The 23,352-nt window shown below is 39.0% G+C and overlaps 5 protein-coding genes across 9 annotated transcripts; 2 read left to right on the top strand and 3 right to left on the bottom strand.

The window, feature by feature from the left end:
* Positions 1 to 1,964: 1,964 nt before the first annotated feature.
* LOC135648483 (chitinase 2-like) lies at positions 1,965 to 3,063 on the bottom strand. The gene has a single exon (XM_065166228.1). The coding sequence runs from the start codon at positions 3,046 to 3,048 to the stop codon at positions 2,113 to 2,115; it is 936 nt and encodes a 311-aa protein (XP_065022300.1). The 5' UTR covers positions 3,049 to 3,063; the 3' UTR covers positions 1,965 to 2,112.
* Positions 3,064 to 4,250: 1,187 nt separating this feature from the next.
* LOC135648485 (uncharacterized) lies at positions 4,251 to 7,053 on the bottom strand. 2 transcript variants are annotated; one of them, XM_065166230.1, is made up of 3 exons: positions 6,879 to 7,053; positions 4,521 to 4,645; positions 4,251 to 4,442 (listed from the first exon to the last, which is right to left on the bottom strand). In XM_065166230.1, exons 1-2 carry the CDS (start codon positions 7,008 to 7,010, stop codon positions 4,544 to 4,546), a joined length of 234 nt encoding a protein of 77 aa, XP_065022302.1. In that variant the 5' UTR covers positions 7,011 to 7,053; the 3' UTR covers positions 4,251 to 4,442; positions 4,521 to 4,543. The 2 variants fall into 2 exon arrangements, with proteins under 2 accessions (XP_065022302.1, XP_065022301.1); XM_065166229.1 differs by having other exon boundaries at positions 4,329 to 4,645.
* A 329-nt stretch (positions 7,054 to 7,382) lies between these two features.
* On the top strand, positions 7,383 to 13,993 carry LOC135648572 (transcription factor UNE12-like). Of its 4 annotated transcripts, none has more exons than XM_065166376.1 (7): positions 7,383 to 7,782; positions 7,939 to 8,028; positions 8,823 to 8,942; positions 9,606 to 9,671; positions 10,534 to 10,599; positions 11,732 to 11,806; positions 13,281 to 13,993. In XM_065166376.1, the coding sequence occupies exons 1-7, from the start codon at positions 7,531 to 7,533 to the stop codon at positions 13,509 to 13,511; spliced, it is 900 nt and encodes a 299-aa protein (XP_065022448.1). In that variant the 5' UTR covers positions 7,383 to 7,530; the 3' UTR covers positions 13,512 to 13,993. The 4 variants fall into 4 exon arrangements, with proteins under 4 accessions (XP_065022448.1, XP_065022447.1, XP_065022446.1 ...); XM_065166375.1 differs by having other exon boundaries at positions 7,882 to 8,028; XM_065166374.1 differs by having other exon boundaries at positions 7,852 to 8,028.
* Positions 13,994 to 18,759: 4,766 nt separating this feature from the next.
* LOC135585306 (auxin-responsive protein IAA30-like) lies at positions 18,760 to 20,887 on the top strand. The gene is made up of 5 exons (XM_065166789.1): positions 18,760 to 19,132; positions 19,569 to 19,801; positions 20,163 to 20,304; positions 20,416 to 20,477; positions 20,612 to 20,887. Exons 1-5 carry the CDS (start codon positions 18,882 to 18,884, stop codon positions 20,647 to 20,649), a joined length of 726 nt encoding a protein of 241 aa, XP_065022861.1. The 5' UTR covers positions 18,760 to 18,881; the 3' UTR covers positions 20,650 to 20,887.
* A 925-nt stretch (positions 20,888 to 21,812) lies between these two features.
* Positions 21,813 to 22,915, bottom strand: LOC135649359 (horcolin-like). The gene is made up of 3 exons (XM_065167628.1): positions 22,864 to 22,915; positions 22,547 to 22,741; positions 21,813 to 22,203 (listed from the first exon to the last, which is right to left on the bottom strand). The coding sequence occupies exons 1-3, from the start codon at positions 22,864 to 22,866 to the stop codon at positions 21,967 to 21,969; spliced, it is 435 nt and encodes a 144-aa protein (XP_065023700.1). The 5' UTR covers positions 22,867 to 22,915; the 3' UTR covers positions 21,813 to 21,966.
* Positions 22,916 to 23,352: the final 437 nt, after the last annotated feature.

Here is a 23,352-nt window from a genome sequence, read left to right as displayed (position 1 = left end):
AATTTAAAACAATCAGCCTTAATGTACCCCATTTTATGACAATATCTACATTCCAAATTTCTATGTTTGGATTTAGATCTAGATTTAGATCTACTACCGTCAAATTCTCTTTTATACATTCTACCCTTGACAACCAGACCCTCAGTCTGATTCTCTCTACTTTTCCCAGTGATATTCCTGTCTATCTGCTCCTTAGATTTCAGTGCAGATTTAATTTCTTGATACGAAACTGTTTCTTTTCCATAAATCAAAGTATCACGGAAATGCTTAAAAGATTGGGGAAGAGAACACAAGAGTAATAGGGCCTTATCCTCGTCATCAATTTTTGCATATATATTCTCCAAATCTATAATCAAGGAATCAAATTTATCAAGATGTGAGAGTATAAATGTACCTTCAATCATCCGAAGCATATACAGACTCTGCTTTAAGTAGAGACGATTCTCCATTGTCCTCTTCATGTATAAAGCTTTAAGCTTGTCCCACATGCTCTTAGCCGTAGTCTCCGTAGCTACCTCCCGTAAAACCTCGTCAGAGAGATTTAGAATGATGTTTGATCGAGCCTTCTTATCCATACCTACAAGCTCTTCTTTTGACATATCATCTGGAATGCTCTCGGCTTCCTGTATTACAAAATCAACTCCGTCTTAAACTAGAATGACCTCCATCTTAAGTTGCCATAAGCCGAAGTTGACATTTCTATCGAATTTCTCGACAACAATCTTTGTTATTGTCATCGTTGCCAAAAGATCCTGAAACCAGGCTCTGATACCAGTTTGTTAGAGCTAGCCCCAGAAAATTTACCAAAGGATAATTTTGGCAACCCAACAAAGACAATAAAGCGGAAAGATAAAAGCGACAAGAACATCAGATTTACGTGGTTCGGTCAATTAACATTGACCTACATCCACGGACGAAAGAGGAGCAAATCACTACTATAAAAGGGACAATTACAAATGCCTTAAGAAGATGTTCCTAAGCCATAAAACACTCGAAAATACTAAACAAGAAAAACCCAAATTGTAAGCCCAAACTATTTAACTGAGTGTGGACTTAAACCCAAAATAAACACTTAAGTTTTTCTTGTGGTGCCACTTGTGGTGCATTTGACTTCAAAACCCAAACCTTAATTTATACCTCCAACAGAAGATAACAAGCCTGATTTTCCCGATGGGACTTGCCAAACTAACAACCTCTAATTACATGATCCACTGGGGGAGTTAAGAAGAAAGAAAAATATATATATATAACCCACAAACACCTAATAATAATCCTATGTCCTAAAAACATGCATATATTAGTCAATAAAAAATTTCTTCAGTAATATTTGGATTAACTCAGTTGAAGATTCATCTTCAATCTAACAAATATCATCATGTTACTCAATAATATTTATTGGTTCTGTTTAATAGATATCTGTAGAATCTTCTGATCATAAGCCACTTTATCCTATCCTAAAACTGGTTCTATCACACTGCAGGTTTTTTAGTGGATGTTTCAGATTGCTGCCAAAAAAAATATTCTTTTTGGATAAAATTTCTTGTGATTTTCCACTCAATAACCTCTCTCTCTCTCTCTCTCTGAGTATTTTAGCTGCAGTTTGAAACTTCTTTTGTCTTGATCAATGATGGTAAAGAGTCAGCTGAGATGAATGTTAGGTGTGCAGATTATAAGCATCAAAATATCAATAGAAGTGGTTGGAGATTGATGACTAATAAGATGAAATAGTCAGAACTGAAAGCAATGTTGCCTTGAGACAGATCCCTGTCTTTGATGGACATATCTATCCATCAAAAACTTATCTGAAGAGCTTACTGCCATTGATAACCCGAGACCATCAAAAGTCTCATGCGAGAAGGTCAACGTTTTGTATGGATCATATGCATGTTCTAAATGCTACACCATTATGTTATTCACATGTCGCTATCAAGGAAAACAAATTGGAATTTTTGTCCTCATTCTGATTCTTGCTTTTAGACGAACCAAACCAACGGGTGATTTCATTATTGTAGTAAAGATACAGAGTTGCCACTCGACTGATGAAGTGAAGAATTATTCTGGTGAAGAACACCAAGAACACAAGCACTACAACCACAGATCATGGAGGTTCGATCAACTGGAGACTGACAACAGGCTCTGCGCTTGCTTCTCGTACCTGAAACCATCGCTCTTGGAAGAGTCTGCAGCCCAGATGAAGATGCCACCGAGCTTGTCTTGCTTCTTGAGAGTTCTACATGCCCCGAAGAATCCGTTCTGTGGTGACAGACCGCCAGGGTTCTTCTCAGTGGAGATACTTGCGAGGATTCTTCCTCCCCTGTAGTTGGACTTCTGCTGATCGAAGTGGCTCAGAAACTGAGACACCGTCGTCCCCGCGTCATACGCATAGAACTGGAAGTTGACGTAGTCGATGACCTGCCCATACTTCTTCCACAGAGCCAAGTAATGCCGCTGCACCTCATCGTCGTCGAAGGGCGCGATGGAGGCGAAGGATATGACTCCGCTCCGCTTCAGCCTCGTCACCAGCCGCCCTACGCACTCCGCGAAGGTGTCGGGGTCGGCCAAGAAGTGCTCGTAGTCGACGTCGATGCCGTCCAGGTGGTACTGCTTGATGATGCCGGTGAGGGAAGCGACGGCGTTGTCGACCCAGGAGTCGATAGAGGAAGGGGTGAAGTTGGCGAAGCGGCCGCCGACGGTGTCGCCACCGAGGCTGACCGCGAGGCGCACGTTCGGGTGGCTGCTCTTGATGGCGGCGGCACGCGTGGGGGACAGGTTCTGGCTGTCCCAGAAGATGTTGAACTTGCCATTGGTGGGGGAGGGGGAGCCGACGGAGGTGTAGTCGATGGCGAAGGCGAGGATGAAGTGGAACTGTACGCCGGGGTCGACGGGGACGTCGGAGAAGCGGACGCCGTTGAATAGGGCACCGATGTACTCCCTGAAGAGGTTGGAGCTCGAGGCGGCGGAAGGTGGCGGTAAGAGGAGAGCTTGGAGGAGGAGGAAGAAGAGAGACAAGACAGCGAAGGAAGCCATTAGATTCCTGCCTGCGACCATGTGACGCGGTCACTACTTATACGCGACCACTCGGTGTGCTTAGTCGGATCCGGATCCTCTCGGATCCGGACCCGATATCCAAATTTATTGCATAAATATGCTTGAGACTTGCATGTGATCCATTATACTATGCTAATGAGATTAAATTTTTCTTAGAGGAGTAGAAACAAAATCATCGATCATTTAAAATGTCGAATAGATTATGCAGCCGGCAAAGCTTGTGGGATCAATTTTTGGTGCACCATTGCAATAGTTTGCTTTCTCGATGATGACTTGTGAAGAACAGACAGACTGTGTGCGCCAAACTTGATAGGGATGTTATCGGGTCGGATACAATATGCCCACAGATCCGAATCCGGGTTGGCTTTCGAGCCTGTGTCATGCCACTGATTAAGGATTTCCCACGACAGTCATACGTGATTGGTTGAGGCACCGCTGACCCTGTGCTGTGGTTGGGAGAACACAGCGTCCACTCGACGCATCCGAGCGTGTAACATCTTGAATGCCGATTCGGTGGAACTTGATGTTTGACGGCACTCGGTCAATGGGTGGTGGTATGATTACATCAGTCCCACGACAGTCGATCATTATCTCACGTAAGAGTATGAGAGGGAGGTCGTGATGATTTATGGAACCAAAAAAGAATATAGATTATAGATTGAGGAACAAGAAAATATAATCTAACAGATGGAGGCAATAAATATCACATCACATGTTTGATTAGACTACATTATGTCAAATTGGATTAAGAAAAAATTAAAATGATTGTGTTAAATGTAAATAAAGATTAGAAAAGAATCACCTCATGCCTTGAGATTCCTCTTTCTCAGTCAAAATCTAACAACTAGTCCAGGGGTTGACTATAATATGGCCAAGGAAGTCAGAGTTCTTATCCACACCCATCCCACAGTTGCCATATCAGACTTGTCCTCCTTGGAACGTTCAACATCCAGAAACAAAGCATCTATCTCATCTCCCGATTCTAATGCCACGACTGAATCATGATCTCTGTATTTTACAGAGCACCTCAAAGTTTCTATCAGAGGCAATTGGAGAGTCAGAGCATTTACAATCAAATTATAGTTTCTATGATATCCTAAACCTTCCAATTCTATGACAATTTCCTGTTTGGGTGTTTTCTGTCTTCGGATTCTTTTCCCGTTGTAGCAAACTATGACCACATGTTAACAATGCAACCCAAAGAAAACAAAATTAATTCATTTATTTTGGATATCAGTGGATTGTAGGAAATTATATGAAATTACAGACAAGCATCAAGATAAAACAAGCTAAATGTTGAGATTTGAAGGTAATTTCTTTCTTAACATAACTTATTGCCAGCTTCAAGACTGAAATTAACCAGCAAATAACATCATTCTTTTGCCAGCAAACACCTACCACAGCACCAAGCAACAAAAATATCTCAATGATCAGTGTTGTAGTAACTTAGCAACACCAGAAGTTCTTGTTACCTTAAACTTGCACTGTGAATTATTCATTGGTTGTTGTTCTTGCGAGCAACTTGTCGGGCCATCTCCCTGAGTTCCTCTGGTGAAGGAGGGCGAGGACCCTCGGGCGGATAAACTACATAAGAACGCTGCATAAAGCTCATTATTAGTAACACTTTCTGTTATGGTTAAATAGAGAATTTCTCCTGAGTTCACAAAACAAAAAGAGAACCACTATCAAAACGACTGGAATGGTAATCAGATCAAGAAGTTTAACCAAGTAGCCAGACTAATCTCATGTTTTCTGCAATAAGTTTATAAAATAAGCTATACACTACTTAGTTTTGCCAATATATTCGTACTTTTGTCAAAATGCAGTAAGTATTAAACATTCTAAAAGCTACCCGAATAGTTCAAAATGCCTCTTGCTTTAACAGGTCAAACAATTATGGCCATCGGATTGGGAATTATCTCAAGTAACAAAGTTCAGGCGAAATAAGTTTATTGATGCACAAATGCAGCAGAGGTAAATAGCAAGAAAGAAACAAAACGTATGGGATCTCCATTAAATCAACAATTATCAAAATGGTTGTTCTCCTATTTCTTAGATAATGGATACAGTAATGACTTCAGCAGTTGCATCCTTTAACTATTCTAGCAAATATGCTATGGGTTTTAACCAAGAATAAGGGGTGCTTGATCAAAAGTAAGACACATGACTATCTAAATATCAAATGGGTGATGATTCAGGACTCATCCAAGGCATTCAAGACAACCAAGTAGCTGATATTGGTTGATACCAAGATTTGTACAAGCCACAAAATCTTGCTGCCATTTGACTTGAGATATATATTTGGTTCAAGAAGATGAGACACACTAACAGACCACTGTCTCATTATCAAAAAATTAAACACATTAATTAAATGATATGGTGCAAATGCAAATTAAATCACAATCTAACTGATGATTAACTGTTAATATTTATTCACTGCCCTTCCATTTATTTTTCATTGAAACTTTGTAATTTAATAAGCGGGAAAAAAAATTAACTCTCATACATTGTATGATTTAGTCAGAAAAGCCTCACTGCTCAAACCAAGCATCACTGAGATGATGAAGTACCACAAGAACAGGAGAAAGAATTTGTTTATATCATTGAAAAGGCCAGAAGAAAGAAATGTATTGAAAATGGGTACATGAGTCCAAGTGCCATCTATGATCGCAGAGTAAATTCTGGATTTGTAATGATTAGATACACAATCTAAAGTGCAGAAAAATGTTTAAGAAATTTGCATTTTAAAAAATGATTCTTCATCACATAAACCTGTCGTGTATGAATAGAGAATAAGCCACATTATCCGGTTAATATGATGAACAATACAAGAAGATCGACAGTCACTCATCAACACATTCACATTTAACAATATTGTGAAACCTTAAACCACAACTAATCAAAGAACAAAAGATAGGTGAGAATTGTCATGTAGCATTAGTCTTTACCTCACAAAATCTCAGATCTCAGACCTTCAATCAGCTTATTTGTTCACCCATGAGAATATTCAATTTTTGTTCCCCGTAGAGCAACTGAAGGGTGTAAGCTAGAATGGATAGGTGTCTAGCTTGATTGACCTGGAAAAGGTTGAACAGACTGGGGCCACCAGTCGAATTTGTTTAGAATGTTTACACCTTGGAACCAAAAGGTGCCATGACTCTTGATGCATATCCCAATTAATTTTCAAATTAGGATAGCCAAGGCCGAAAAAAGTTCATTCAATTCATGGCCACGGGCAATTTCTGCATCGGTCTTCACCAGAAGTCGCAATAAATCGTTCAGAAAGAATTGTATGCTAGTGTACTGTTCCACATGATCGATAACCACTGATCCTTCGTAACCACTTCCAGTTACTATGATTCCCATTGGCATATAAACCCATGTTTGATATTTATTTATTGTTCTCAAAGCCCACTCTTTCTTGTACTTTTCAAAAGGAGAATTGAACACATGAACAATCGTCTTTTTTTCCATTTGATACGTCCGAATAGGAAATTGAGAGCAAACAAGAATACAAAGAAATTGAGAGCAAAAATGAATACAAACAAGCAAAATCAAAGTACCGAGGCAGCATTCACAAAAATAATTTTTTTTCGTGTATCCAAGTCGTTTCATAAACGATTGGAAGGCGAAATTAAGAGAGAAAACCTAAAGCCCTAAATGTTTCATGTCGAGAGGAAAAGCAAACACATACAAAATCAAGTAATCAGGAACCAAATTGGCAGAACGAGATCACAAGCAAGAGTTTCCATATATCCCCTCACTACTCATAATCAGCCAAATATCTAAAAACGGGGAGAGGCGCAGCAGGAGACGGGGTAAGAGCGTACGAAGGCCATGAGCTTGTGGAGGGTCTTGGAGTCTGTGGCGAAGCAATAGGTGGCAACGACGGGTACCGTCACGTACAGAGCGAACTTGCCGATCTCCAACAGCCCCCTCGACGACGTCCCTACCGACGACATCTCTCTCTCTCTCCTCGCTCCTTCTATCGCGAGCGCCACTCCTCGAGCGGGCTTAAGATGCCGACGGGGTTAGGACCAGCCAAGCCCGAGCTTCAAGATTCGTGCATTAGCCCTACGGACGGCGATTAAAAATGGTGATTGATAATATAAGCTCACATTTATTTCATCATTATTGTCATTAAATTATTATACATAATCTTGTTTTGTACTGACAATAAAAAGAATTAAATATCAATTTCTTTTTAAAAGAGAAATATTTCTCTCTCTCTCTCTCTCCCTCTTTCTAAAGAAAGCTTCTTTTTTTCCCTCTTCACATCCTTTTCGCTGCCCGTCTTTTCCTTTCTCTATATATGTATATAAACAAGCACTCTGTTTCACCACCAACATCACACGGTTCCACTTCCTCTTCCTCTTCCTCGGCCCCTTTGGATGCGCTTTGAGTCGTCGGTGCCCGAAGCCGCCGCCCGCTTCGTGCAGCGTTCGCCTCGATCCAAACCTCCTGGCCGCTGACGCCGCCGTCATGGCGAGCCACCCGCCCCCGCCCCCGTCGGAGGGCCTAGGCGACGATTTCCTGGAGCAAATCCTCTCCATGCCCTCGTCCTTTGGCGGTGGGGATGACGCCTCGCTGGCCGCCGGGATGGCCCTCCATCGGAGCTCCGGCGATGGGTCCTCCGTTGCCGCCCGCGGGGGCGGGGCGTTCCCCCTGGGGCTGAGCCCGGAACAGGGGTCCTCGACCGGGAAGCGGCTCTTCGAGGGGCAGGACACGAAGATGGTGAGCGCATCGTCTCTTTTGTTTCGTCTTGTTTTCCCGTTGGATTTGTCCTTAATGTTGGGTGTGTAGAATCCTGCGCCTTCGTTTCCCAATTGGCAGTCTGGTGTTGGGGGTGAATTTGAGTTGGGAAGCTCACTGGGTGTGGCTGTGGAGCAGGAGAGGGATTCGATGCAATTGGCGGGATTGTTCCCGCCGGGCTTTGGGCACATCCATCCTCATCAAATCCGGTCTAATCCTCCTCCGCACGTGCGTTGGCTTCTAGAAACCTTATTCTATTTCTGATTTGGTTGGAAATTTAAATTCTTGAATGTCACTCATTGAATACTTGAAAAAGTGGTTCTTTTATGCCATTGGGTTGCTAATGGAACGAAAAAATTGTGTTTTCTGGAAATGATTTAAGTGGTAGTTGTGTCAGCATAACGCTCAGTTAGGAAGAATCTTGTTCGATGAAGGTGTCATCTGCTCAAACATGAAATACGCCCATCCGGAGTCTTTTATCTTTCCTTTGTGTTGGTGGTGGTGACTTCAAGTTTTGAAGGTGTTATGTTAAGGTTTAAATTGACTATCATTATGGAAACATAAATTTACCAATTGATGTATAGTTGGGTTTTCTAGATTAAAAATTGATAAGGACAAAACAATATAGGTTTTAGTATATTACTGTTAATTTGTTGTGATTGTCAATTGTGTTGGAGGATGAAACTTTTGAAGATATTTTCTCTCTTCAATTTCAAGTGTGAATGGCTAATATGAAAAAAAAAGAACATTTTACCGGAGTGAACTCTCATTTCAAAGATGCTAACTGGTGAGCTGTGTATTCTTCTTTGTACTCGAGTACCAAAGGGTAAAGAAAAAGAGAAGAGGAACTTATACTATTCATCCAGTAGGAGCATATCAATCCATGCGCTTGCTTTGACACACTCTTCTCTCATGCGGTGCATGGCTAGAGGCTTATCATATGTGACATTCTTTGGAAAGTTCATATGTTTGACATGGTAATATATGCCTTTTGTGAGTTCTTTCTATCAATTGTTTTACAGGCTTTCCATGGACAAGTGAAACAAGGTGGAGTCACTACAGTGCCACAGCCTCCAGCCCCACGACCAAAGGTGCGAGCCAGGCGTGGCCAAGCCACAGATCCTCATAGCATTGCAGAGCGGGTAATGTTTGGCTGTCTGGTACCTTTTTTGCAGCTCCCCATTTTTTCTCCATCAACATCTCTCCTATATTGAAATTAATTCTTTTTAGTGAATCTCAGAAGGAAAACTTTACAATGATCTCCATTTTGTCATTCTGTCATTGAGTTATTCAATTGACTATTTTTTAATCTGACTATGGGATTTGGGGAGTCAAATCTATACTCAAATGGGTTTTCTAGCCCTTGCTTATTCAGACCTGCAATCTGCACTAGATCTTTAATTGCTTAGGCAAGGTATGATCTTTTGTGCTGTTTTTCTAGCATGACCTGAAGTATCAATTGACTTGCTAAGCACCAGGATCCAAATATTACTTTTTCTCTTGTACTTTTTCTTGTTGTGGGATATGAAATCATTCTTCATTAGAGAACAACAGCATTTTATTAATATTGATCTACACTGTGTGGAAATTTTTTGATGCATACTGTCAGAAAATGTGCAAATAAGTGGATCAGCATTGGTCAATCATCTTTTATATTCCAACTGGATTTTTTTTAAAGTACACTCAACAAGAATAGCAATATCAAGCCATAAAGTGTTTATGATCTAGTTATATCTTGTCATTTTGTCCATTTTTTATTTTCATATTGCATGAAGGCATTTTGAACAGGCCTTTTGTGGTTGCAGCAACGGAGAGAAAGAATAGCAGAAAGACTAAGGGCTTTGCAGGAATTGGTCCCCAACACTAATAAGGTCAGTATCTTGCATATTATGTTATTATAAAAATACAAAGCACGTAGAATTGTAACTATTTGTTTCTTTGCATGTTTAGAGGAATTATCTTTGTTGTATTGAAATCTGATTTGGTTGCCTTGAGAAGAACTTAGCTTTGTTACCAACCCTTGGTGATTCATTTCCAGTGTTCATAAAGTAAAATAATGATTGGTTTTTCATTATTCTAGTTATATGTTGGGGAGTTGAGAAAATTTTAGAGAACAGCATATGTGAACTATGCAACCAGGTGGTTGTATACCGGGTGATTGATACTGGTTATGTCACCCTGTCCCACCAATATGGTACTGGTATACCAGGTAGCACAATGACCAGTACTGTCCGGCATAACTGAAAAATAAATAAAAGAACTGATTGGTAGCTAGCTATATGGTCTGATATCTGTCCGTAGGTAGACCAGCAAATGTGAGTCAGCATATACCTGTCTGCCTGGTATTTGGAAGAACATTTTTGTCTGGTCTTATTGTGACCATAACTTAATTGGTTCTTTTATTGTTGACCCTGAGTTGCTTTGTTGGGATTACATTTTTATATTTTGCATGAAGTGAAGAGAAATATCTGCTGATTGCAGATCCAAGTTATGCGGTAACATGGTAAAAAAACTCTGAATACATGTTAGTTAAATGAACTACATTCTTTAAGGATGGTATTCTTGCCATTTAGTTACCAGACTAATAAGACTGGTGAATCTCCAGAGATAAATGTAGAATATTTCTCTCTAAATTCGATTAATTACCTGTTTGTTAAAAGTGTGATTCTTATTGACAGTGACTAAACATTTTTATCTTGTCTATGTACCAATAGTTTTATTTCACATATGCAGACTGATAGAGCAGCCATGCTTGATGAGATTCTAGACTATGTAAAGTTTTTGAGGCTGCAAGTGAAGGTAATTGTTATCTGATTTGAATGAGCAATATTTATGATATATAGTTTATTAGAAACTACAATGATGCTTATAGTTATATCTTTAGTCTCTTTTCTGCTAGATTTATGTGTTAAACAGTTTTTACCTGCTACGATTTCAAAACATTAAACATAACAAAATTTGATGTACTCTTATATTAAAATTTAATGGCATTTAGTCAAATTTGTAATAATGTGATTAGCATTTCATCCAAGATGCTAAGTGAGGAATATTTTGAAAAGATACGCCATTGCTGTTAATTTATAACCAACATATTATAGGAGATCTTAAGTCTCATGACTTGATGGTGACAAAGTCTAAAGCTGTAACCTTAGCTTGTTTTTGCTGGCTTCCTTGTAAAACAATACATTTGCCTTAAATACTTTTTCTTATCAGTAAGTCTCTCTCTCTCTCTCTCTCTCTCTTGAGCTTCTTATAGACTATATATGTTTTAACTGTGTCAAACATCTATATATCTTGGTCATTATTCTTGAGTCCACATTAAAGGATCATTATATGTTAACTGAATAATATTACCATCTTGTTTTGTTTGAGTGACTATAGCTTGCAACTATAGTAAATTAATCAGAAGTGAAGTTAGTGATAGCTTGAATGAGTCAAGAACCTCTATTTCTGTTCCAAAAAACAGCCATCTGCAGTGGATAGCATATTATTCTAGACTAACACATACTTAAAGTTAATTTTTATGATTTTGAAGCAACATAAAAGAGGATTTATTGTAAACTCTAGCCTAGATCTGCTGTATTAATTTCAGATACTCCATCTGCATCAGTTTTTGAGGGTTGATGAAAAATACCCAAGCCAGGTGGAATAAATGTGAAGTTTACCTGATTTTTGGTAAATTTAAGAATTGCTTTGAGGCTCAAAACTTCTGTTTTGTGCTATTATTGTTTTTGTCTAGATGTTTTTCTTATTTGTATTTCTCCCAAGCCACACGATGTATGTCTTTCCTTGAACCTTACATTCAGTAATTCAAATAAGAGCATATTCTGAGATCTGAGAAGTTAACTAAGTGTTTCTTTTCAGATTTTGCGTTTCTTTAGTAAATCTTTCTTGAAAGTGGATCTTTATTGTTTTTATTCACTAATGGCAGGTCCTAAGCATGAGCAGATTAGGTGGTGCAGGTGCTGTTGCCCAGCTGGTAGCTGATATTCCAGTGTCAGTTGAGGTAAGCTCAAAACTCCATTTGGTGGATAAAATCATTGTTTTTAGGGACTACTATGGTCACTCTTAATATACATGTAAGTTGTTTCTGTGTATTTTCTTTATCTGCTGTTGATTCCTAGTTCAAATAGGTAAGTAGTAGCTGAATTTCATGTCCTATATAATATATTGCATGTGCATAGGCAGCTAACTCATGGATCGAATTTTTTTGAAAAAAATCTAAAGGTAAACGACTGCAGATTTTAGTGCTAATATCTTTTATTGTTGCACAGGATAATTGAATGTATAGTTTGTGCTTAGGAAAAAACTTGACTATGTCACATAAATGCTGGTATTAGATGTATGTGTATGAAATTTGAAGAGGAAACAAAGGGTAACAGGAAAATTTTGAACTAATTGGTGGACTTTAAATGTGAAAACAGGTTATTATTTAAGAACATATTGAAAGTTAAAAGGAATAAGAAAGTTAGAAGAAAGCAATGTCAACATCCCATGGACATTAGTTGAAAGGTAGAGTAGAAAGAAAGGTACTGGTTGTACTAATTAAAGATATAATAAAGAATACCATCTAAAGTGGTTTGCTCCATGGAAGAACTAATAATGCATAGGCTATGTTAGGGTAAAGTGAATCAGTTCAATTAGTGGAAGCCTGGAATAACAAAAAAGGGGGCCAGATATATAGGGAAGATGATGACTTTTGATCATCCAGTGACACTTTCCTTAACGGGAGCTATATTTTGGAAAAATCTTCATGTAGTTGACCAGAGATAATTGGGAACAATGTATTGCTCTTGATGGTGCTTTTGCCATAATGTGCCACAAATTGAGGCATTGCATAAAAAGGCTCATAGGCATGCCTGAAATTGAGAAAATAGATTGAGTTGAGGCCAAACCTTTTTTTATCATGTGGCTTGAGCTCATGTGAATAGGGAGCACGGCTGTGTGGTTTTATTATACAAGGAACTAATGGATGCAAACGTGAGGAGTTTAGGAGTTGATGTAAAGAATTGCTTGCTGCTATGATTGATAATTAAACTTGAGAATATGGAATGATTTCGTTTTTCTTTGACTCTGGTAGATTTTATGTCATTAAACCTTAATAGAGAGTTTAACCCCAAGCATTCTGCTGATATCTGAAGCATTATTTATGTTTAAATAAAAGCCTTTTTAGTTTACTAATGGAGTACACACAGTCAGTTGGAATGTTGACTTCCAAATTTTCAGCCCATCACACCGTTCCATATCTTTAAACCCTAGACCCTGCGAGCATAGGATGATGTTTTCTACAATTGTAAAGTGGCAAAGCATTTCCCAATTATCATGTTCTCATCCCATCATATATTCTACATGCCTGTTGACATTTTCTACATATTCACGATGATCATGCACAATTTTATAGAAGATACTTTATGTAGGTGGGTGTCCGATTAAACTGTCTTATAAATAGTTTGACCTGGTTCCATTATATACTTGTGAAGGGGGAAACTAGTGAGGGCGGGAGCACACAGCATATTTGGGAGAAGTGGTCAACAGATGGTACAGAACGGCAAGTTGCAAAACTTATGGAAGAAGATATTGGAGCTGCAATGCAATTCCTTCAATCCAAATCCCTCTGCATGATGCCAATTTCACTTGCCATGGCAATCCTCGACACACATCACCAATCTGAATCCAAGACAGTCAAGCCTGAACCAAATACCCCTTCATAGGATCGAGCAATCAACAAGAACTCTATAGCGACAGCAAATATGTGTCTCCATCAGTATGTAGAAACCAGCACTCTCCGACCTTCAACGGCATGTTGGATGTGACCTAAAAGGTCCTGTGTGTCGCGCAAGTGCTAGATGATGTCATTCTCCTGTTTACTTTCCCCTACTTTTGATGAAGGTGTTATTATTACAATCCCACGGTAAAGATTCTACTCGATTACCTAAATATCTCAATGTATCTCTAAGTGAAAGAGGTTAGCTGCCAAAGTGCTCACTTGCTCTTAATTGTTGTCGGGTACTGTAATGCACTAAGCTTATTACTTTTGGGTGGGGATTGCTGTATTGTAGCGTAGTGGGCAGCATGCTTGATGAGTGTGGATTTACACACTTTTCATAGAAATGGAAAGCAAGTTTGACATGATCATTGATGATAATGATCGCGATGTTATATTTTTCTATCATGCACTCATTCTTGCTGTTAAGTGGTGCTTGTCTCCTTAGTGGTTTGTGCTTTATTGGGGTGTGGCTTGCTGATCTAATGGATAGAGATCTTTTCCTCACCTTTCAACTTCATTTCATGTTTGAACTGGAGCCTACTGGCCATCTTGCCATCTGCACTCTTTGCTTTTCTTGTGCAGTGTATTTATTGACTAGTTGAGTAAAAATATATAAAAGCACTATAGATATGATCTTCTATGACATGAATATATAGTAATTAAGAAAAATACCATGTAATATCAACATACTGAAAGTTCACTCTTCCTCTACATGTTCTTCTTCCTTTTGTCAAAGTGCTTCTCTCATGTCCCTATGGTTTAGAAAAATGGACAAGTCAAATTCAACTCTCTAAGTTAACACCTTTCTCTTTTGTTATCTTTGTAAATGCAATAGATGGGGAAAGAAAAGAAACAAATAACCTATTTTGATGAAGAATTCTAACAAAATAAAGTAATCAAATTTACAAATAATAAGTATATTTTGTATATATATATATATATATATATATATATATGATTGTCATCTCATGATCATCATGACTAGCCGAAAGCCTGCTTTGATTTGAGATCAAAACACATGGCCCGTTTAAAGCCTGTTTTACTCTCTCTCTCTCTCTCTCTCTCTCTCTCTCTCTCCTATGCTTGATTCATGTGGACAGTGCTATAGATTAGCGTGGAGGTACTCATCTTCTTCTTCTTGCAGGTTTCATCGATCCTTCCATTCCATGAAGCTTAGTGGACGACTCATAACATCAATGAACTTTGTATCCTGCTTCACTCCTCTGGTTTGCATTAATGCACTCCCATGAGTTTGCCGATGTTTACCCACTGATCTGAGTCTTTCGGGTGTTCAATCAACTTCCATCAAATATTCATCATGTTGAGGATTCGACTTTTATGTTGTTTGTAATGTGTTTATGTGCAGGGACGATAGTCGATCAGTAATTATGTTAGATTATGTGATTTTATTTAATTTTGATTAAGATATATTAAATATCTAATTATATTTAAATTAAAATGATTGATTAATAGAAAAAAAAGTCCTTAGGATATCTTAGGAGATTATAAGATCTCGTAAGGATCGATACATCATAAAATATTTTCTCGTATCTGTTATTGATATATCTCTGCTTCATCAATTATAGTGATCCTATGCAAATTTATATGGTGCTACAATGATGCTTTGCGATGATAGAGATAGTTCATGATAACAAAGGTATTTTTATTGATTATCGTATCTAAAGGATATCCACTCTTTTTTTTAGATCTATGATATTTATGATTTCAATTACGGAATTAAATTATTCCACATTACAGTTTTATTTCTTACAAATTAAGGTTATAATCAATGTTACTTCATCTCCAAGTGCCTAAGCCCATTGTTGAAGTATAAATATGAGAATTTTTTTTAAAATTTATATTTAATCTATAAATATGATCTTAATTTATATTCTTAATACCCTCCGTCATGTGGAAGTGGAGGATAAACTTGTCATTTATTGTTTTTAAAAATCTTTTACAAATTTCGATAATCATCTTTAATAATAATAATAATAATAATAATAATATTATTATTATTATTATTATTATTATTACTACTATTATTATGCTCCTCTCTCTCTCTCTCTCTCTCTCTCTCTCTCTCTCTCTCTCTTTCTTTTCCTCCCTTTTTTTCGATAATCGTCTTTAATAATAGAAAAATAATAATAATAATATTATTATTATTACTATTATTATGCTCCTCTCTCTCTCTCTCTCTCTCTCTCTCTCTCTCTCTCTCACTCTCTCTCTCTTTTACACTACAGAAAAACCTTGATTCGTAATTAAGGCTGACTTTTCCTTACCAAATTGATCATCATCTTACTAAACCCCAAGATCGATATCGTTGTTGTTTCAACCCGGGAATCATCATGTCACAGTTCCAATCTGCACTTCCTCCTGCAGGTAACAAGTAAGGATGCATGTTTAGAAGAGGAGCAACGTGTGACCATGCTCTGCCATAGAAACGATCAATCAGTGCCCACATCTCGACAAGTGAAGCCGAACAATAGCTGACTGTGGGAAGAGCATGGCCTCTCCAGCCGAAGCAATGTAACGTCGACATGTCGACACAGAGTGTCCGGTGCCCGGGCGTTCTCCTTTGGCGTCATCGGTGGGGCTCTTATAAGATCGCTACATGAAATCGTGACCAGCGTCCCTAACTTTGTCTGGAGAAGAAGGGAAGCCAACATCAATGGCCAGCCACCCTTTTTGTTACTTGTAGGAACTTACTGGGTAAAGGGAATTGCTTCATATGGTGAGATGGAGAAGTAGCATTGTCCACTGAATCAGAACTACATTGGGGGAAGGCACTGTGTTCTTGAGTCAAATTATAGTAGAGAACACTGACATGTTGTCTGTCTTACTGTATACAAGAAGAGTTTGAACATACTGGAACATGAAAGAGAACATATGCCAAACCCTAAGTTTGGCTATCTTACTATGCCATTAGTTCTCTTTGCTTCACTATATTAAATGAGAAGGTGATGTCTTGTTGCTTGCAGGAGAGAAACTACAGCATGCCACTCATTGTCTCATCTCGTTCGCTTCTCTTCCTTGTCAACATCTTCCTCGGCTAATTACATATGCGCTAAGTGTGCTCACACCTATTCATATGCTCTGATACCATCTCAAAGTTTGATGACTGTCTTAAGCCAATTAATAGCACATGATCTATGATGTTGCCAATCATATGCTACACCATCTGAAGGCAAGAAAGTTGCATACTGTTATCTTAAATTAAAGGAACTTGATGCTAAAAGTTATGGGCATGTAATGCTAGCTGAAAAGAAGAATCAATCTTGGATGATGGCCTTCGATAAGATAAGCTTGTGGATTGGTTTGATATATTTGGCATTGAGAAACAACAACACTCCACAATGATGGGGAAAAGGATCCAGAGAGAAAGAATGAGAAGCAACTGCATGCTGTGTAGCTGAAGCAGTCAACATTAAGCTATTCTAGCCATGTATATATCTGACCTAGAGAGAGCATGATGTTGATCTCATGGCAGTCCTTTACCTTTCTCAGCACTCCTCCACAAGAAAGGATGACTTAGAGTACAGAAGGCATTACTGTAGGATGGTGAATGATGCATTTGGCTGTCTCATAAAGCAACTACAGAAAAGCAAAGTTCTGAAAGCTGCATTATCTTATGATCATTTAAGAAATGTCATGAAACTTGTAGCTACATTTGTTGTTATCTCCTTTTTCCTTTCTACTTCATGATGATGTTACAATAACTGCTCTTACACACATTATTTCGCGCTTCAGTATTGCACAATTTGCACAGTTCATCCCCCCATGGCAGCAATAAAGAAGGAAGAAAGTGGGGAAATACCAGCAATAAAGAAGGAACTCACTGCAGAAATTGATTGTACATACAAGATTTGGTGAGGAGAACTTTCAACTGAAGTTAGCATCTAAGTTTTGGAGTTAAAAGATAGAATCTAACTATAGGATTGTCTTGTCCTAAGTCTACATACATCCCCTAGTGAGAATCTATCAATTCATGCACCTCGGTGAGTGATCCCACGTACCAACCTTATATAATGCAGCACCAATGTGCCCTTGTCTACAGCCAACGAATCCTCGTAATAGCGTGTTCAAAGTATGTGGCACATGAAATAACTACGCAGGATGACGACAAGAGAAATGGTGGATGCATGCTTCGTTTATCCTTCACTTGCATCCATTGCTTAAAGCAATAAAAATGCTACATTTCCAACTTTTGCATAGCTACTGTAGAGTTCTTTTACTTACTCAAAAGCAGAAGTAACTAATGATATATTAATGCATCAAAAACATTAAACGAAGACATATCATTTTATTTAGGGCTAATTATAAATTATTTATATAATTAGTTATTTCTATTATTTTGATCTTTATATTTTTTAAAAGTTACATTGGGATCCTTTTATTTACGAAAGTAAAACATTTAATCTTGTTTCTCTTTACACCGTCGATTTTATTGATAAAAATATCATATGTGCTTAGTGATAAACCGAAGTGAGAGAAAGTCAACACATGCTCCATGATAAACTATACAATATTTTCATTAGCAGAATCGATAACGTGAGAAGAAACAAAGTTATAAGTATAGAGATCTAGTTTTTAAAAATATAAATATCGAGATGCTAAAAATAACTATAAGTAATTCTTTTATTTAATTAGTCATTGACTAATTTGACCAATTAGATATGCCGACATCACCCACTTGTCAAAGATTCATCAACCCTTCCAAACTACATCTCAGCCCTCAATTTTATGATTATGAATAAAATTTCTTTGAAATCAAAAGGCTCAAAAATGATAAAATATGTTTTTAGTGTTTAAGGGAAAAAAAATCTCTATATCTTGAAATCCAATGCTTGATCGCTATATTATAAATATAAATATATTATTATTTTATTTATAATTAAACTGAACATTGCAGTTCCATTTGATAATTACTTGTAATTGTCGTCACCAAGGGCACTATCTGAGTTACTCGGAAGGGGATTCGACAACCTGTGGAGCCCACTATATTGTCAAGTAAAAAGAAAGGTAGTCAAGCGAGTAAAATTTGAATAGTAAGACGATTATCTTGTTCTCTTTTTTGGGTTTCCCGACAAAGCCCTCGAGATCCAACACGCTGACATGTGCACGTGTCGCGATTTCAGAAGTGTTGGAGCGTACGACCGACTCTACAAATATACGCGCAAAGTAGAGAGCAGAAATCCCCCTCTAAAAACCACCTTTCGATTCTGATTAGTTTACTCTGTTTCCAGTGAAAGCGTTGCAGAAGCAAGGAAGAAGAAGATTGGAGGGGTGAGAGAGTCGTCGTCGTCGGAGGATGGCGAGTGGGTCGTTGGGGTTGGAGGAGACCGAGCTGCGCCTGGGGTTGCCCGGCGGCGGCGGGGAAGCCGAGGCCGCGAAGAACTCCTGCAAGAGGGGGTTCGCTGAGACTATCGATCTGAAACTGAAGCTTAAGACCCCGGTGGACGCAGAGGAACAGATCATAGAGAAAGCGAGAGGCAGCTTGCCGAGCCAGAGGAACCTTGGTGTTTTCTGTGGCAGCGATCCCGAGAAGCCACCTGCTCCCAAGTATGTTCCCAATTCTCTCTAATGTTCGATGTGTGTTTTGCTGAAAAGGTTTTGTTCTCATAGTTGAAAAGATGCCATCTCCAAGATCATGGATTTCTCTCTCTCTCTCTTGATAATTCTATCAAACAAATACATAGTTTTTGTTCTCTTGTGATCAGTAAACAAGATCTTCTGTAATCAGTCTTTTTTCACCAATTAACTTTGGGTTTTGAGACAAGAAAAAGAACACACATCTCAATTCCTTTTGGATAGAAGAAGTTGCTGCTTTTTTCTTGATCTTACATCTCAAAGAGAGTTATTGGCTACTACAAAGGTAAAGGTCAAAAGTATCAGAAGATAGGGTGTCAGTATAATCCTACTATATATATATGCACAACTACAGCAACAAATTCAGGGCATATGATTGATCATTATCATTATATGTGGTCAACATCAGGGCACAGGTTGTGGGTTGGCCTCCAGTTCGATCATTCAGGAAGAACATCCTCTCTGCTCACTCTGAGAAGGGAAGCAAGGAGGGAGGTGAGAAGCCCGGCAACCCGGTGGCTGCCTTCGTCAAGGTCAGCATGGACGGCGCTCCGTACCTCCGTAAGGTGGATCTGAAGATGTACAGAAGCTACCAAGAGCTCTCCATGGGCCTGCAGAAGATGTTCGGCTCCTTCACCAGTGGTACATCTTTGGCTTCATCAATCTCCTAACTACGTGCATGCATCAGTGATGTCCGCCGTTGGATCCATCAGAATCAGGGAATCAGTGTGTGTGAGACACACCATGTGGTTGGCAGCACACATTGCTTCGCCACATGGAGACGACCCACCAATTATGAGCAATGCTGTATCCCTACCAGAACACAGCATTCATGCAAGCCAACTATGTTTTGGTGTCGAATACTTTGCATGCATACGTTTCCAGCTCAGTGTCTATAATGCTAGTATAAAGCATGTGATAAAGCTGTATCCAAATAGACACAATAATTAACCTCTACAGCATGCAAGATAGAGAGTGTTGATTTCCCCGGTTCAATTGTCAGGAAACTGTGGCTCTCAGGGGATGAGCGGGAGGGACTTCATGAACGAGAGAGAGGTGATGGATCTTCTGAATGGATCTGAGTATGTGCCAACCTACGAAGACAAGGATGGCGACTGGATGCTCGTCGGAGATGTTCCATGGGAGTACGTTTCTATGTTGTCGAGGGAACTGCAGGCCATTGAAATCTTTGTGATCATCCTGTCTCAGTTGTTCTTACAAACTTGCATCACTGACTCCATTTCAACTTGGTCCAGGATGTTTGTTGACTCCTGCAAGCGTCTGAGGATAATGAAGGGATCAGAAGCCATTGGACTTGGTGAGTATCTTCTTGTTCATCAATCGTCAACTTGACATGGATGTTAGCTATCATTCTCCATCATCAAAATTTGATGAATGCATATCTTTGTACGTTCTTTGGAAAAGCATAATGCTTCGATCTCCTAATTGCAGCCCCAAGAGCCATGGAGAAATGCAAGAACAGAAGCTGAAGATTCCTCCTCCATCACAGCACAGTGACAACAACAAACACCTTGCTGGGTTTGGATCGAGTGGTGCATCTGCATGTGTATTGTGCTTCCACATATGTTAGTGATATATATGTTTGTCAGCATCATTTCTTGATTGTTTTATTTTTATCTCTTTTCATGTCTGTGTTGCCCCCTGTTGGTGTGTTTAATAGATTGTTCAACATGTTATTAATGTATGTAGTGTGTGGGTTTGCATCTATATTTGAAGTAGTTAGGAATCCCTAATGAGATTCTTATTGCCTTCTTCACCCTTATTAAATCCACAATCAACTGGAAGAGGGGGCAAAGCCATTGGTTAATTATGTTGGTGCTTGCTGATTATGTTTATGAATAATATAGCCTTTAAATAATTCAGATATTAGAGATTCAAAGTAATTTGATAGAAGATTAGCATTCATTACAAGTCTCTGAGGATTTAATCACCTAATTTCCATTTGGGATAAGTAGTCATCTACAGTTAATTAAGCTCTTAACAAAGAAATATTCTCTTCATGAGCTTTAAGCCACTTCATAAATTAAACCTCTTTTGGTGTTAATTTCAATCATCTTTACTGAAGAAATCATGAAAAAAATATCACTTTTTATATCAGTATTTCGAGACTGCACTGCACTAGCAATTGCCAAAGGAATAATTGTAGTATAGGGAAGTGGGTTTTACCCAAAAGCCAATTGCTTGTCATTAGTTAGGATTCATCGATCTTACATAGTGCAGAAATGTTCGCAATATCAATAACATAAATTATTCAGATTTTTTTTATACAAAGATTCGGGAGAAGATTAGCATTCATTAAGAACTATCGTCTAAAGTTTCTATTGAGACATCCTATTGATTAGTGCACTGTGGCACAAATTCAGTCAACGTGAAGGCATAACATATGATCAGTTCATATATAATTCTGAAGCTTAAGCAACTCAATGTGTACGTAATCTACTACCTCGAACGAGATATCTATTGCTTAAGTTTGCTTAGAATATAATCTATAGCTACGTTTTGGTCTCATGAGGGAAAAGATTAGGAATAGAACGATAAAGTCACATAATAATCACGGCCCTATATAAGCATTCTAATGAAAGATAAGGAGGTGCATGATACTGTAAGTTATTGAGTCACATAATAAGCACAACCCATTTTATTTGTAGGATCACAACGACATACTTAGGCACACAACTTAAACATAAGACAAACATCGAGAGATGTCAACGGTAGTATATGACATCCTTTATTTATGGGATCACCCGAGTAGTAGACAGCTTCAATTCCACTCCATTGAGCTGCTGCTAGTTTGGCTTCAAGTAGACGCCAATGGCTTTAAGATAGGTACCTGCACGTCCATAGAAGCGCGCGATCTTACCCTCTTCCACAGGAAGGTTGAAAGGAGTTCCGCCGCCATCTCCGTACGGTCCATAGGTTCCCATATTAGTGGTAAATGTGAGCTGAGATATGCAAGGAGTTCCACCGTACTCTCCGATGTATCCCGAGATTGCAGTGAGGTATTCCTCGTCAAAAAATTTGATCTGCAACGGCACAGAGTTCGTATGGATAATCGAGGTGTTGATTTCATGGTGAGAGAGGAATAAGCATGCACATGATTTCTTTCTTCCTTTTTTGTTGCATTTTCTTACGTTGTTGAATACTGAGGTGTAAAAAAGCTTGTAGCGAAGGATAAGAAGCCATTTTTGTGATGTCTAAGTAGTCTAGCAGTGATAGTATGGACTAACATTCATACTATTCCTAGTTCTTGTTCGGTAGGGTTCCCACTCGAATCACTACTGTTTGTGTTCTATGTTCCTTTGATGACTAATGGAAGGGATTTAATAGCAGGTGAAAAGGCAAACGGAGGTGAAGCAGGAGGCATGCCAGGTTGGGTGCACCGCCGGGGCCTCCATATCGGGGAGTATCTTCGGCCGTCTCTCCGACCACGTACATGAAGGCGATGGAGTCGACTACTCCCTTGGCGCATATCTTGATGCTCTTGATGTGGTCGGCAGGCCCCATGTCCCAGTGGGACCCTCCGTTCGCACCCCAGGTCCCCACCTTGATCACTGCTTCCGCCTGCACGAAAGCATGCATGCATGAAAGAGAGAGAGAGAGAGAGAGAGAGAGAGAGAGAGAGAGAGAAGCTCAGCTGCTGCTGCTGCTTCCCCCCTAGCAAGCAAATTATTATTATCCCTCACCATCGCTTTGAACTTTGCGAGCTTGATGAACACCTCCTCCGCCACAATATGCACACGTACAAGGTAGAGATGGGTAGAGGTATTTATAAGACCACGGTGAGTGAGGGGAGGCTCTTCTGTTGGACTCGCAGTCTACGGAAGGCTCTACACACAGTTTGATCCTGCCATGGAGACACGTTAACTAAGTTGCTGACTATTTTGGGGTAATGGTTGGGATGGTGCAGGACTGAATGGTAATCGTGAATCGCATGTGAATCACATGCTTCATCTCTTTCAGATTCGAGACTTCAATCAAAACCACGTATGATGTTGTTCGTCAACACATGTATACGTATATTTGTGTGAACGCATTGATCGACCATTTGATTTTTTGATTTATTTGTGTGAAAGCGTGAAAACAAAAAATATTTTCATGCTTGTAAGCACAACTTTTTGAGGTATATGAGCAAACACAGAAACCCACAACTTCAACAGCATATAACGGCAGTA

The sequence above is a fragment of the Musa acuminata genome, chromosome BXJ3-9, assembly GCF_036884655.1.
Source record: "Musa acuminata AAA Group cultivar baxijiao chromosome BXJ3-9, Cavendish_Baxijiao_AAA, whole genome shotgun sequence".
NCBI lineage: Eukaryota > Viridiplantae > Streptophyta > Magnoliopsida > Zingiberales > Musaceae > Musa > Musa acuminata.
This window is presented reverse-complemented; position numbering and strand designations above follow the sequence as displayed.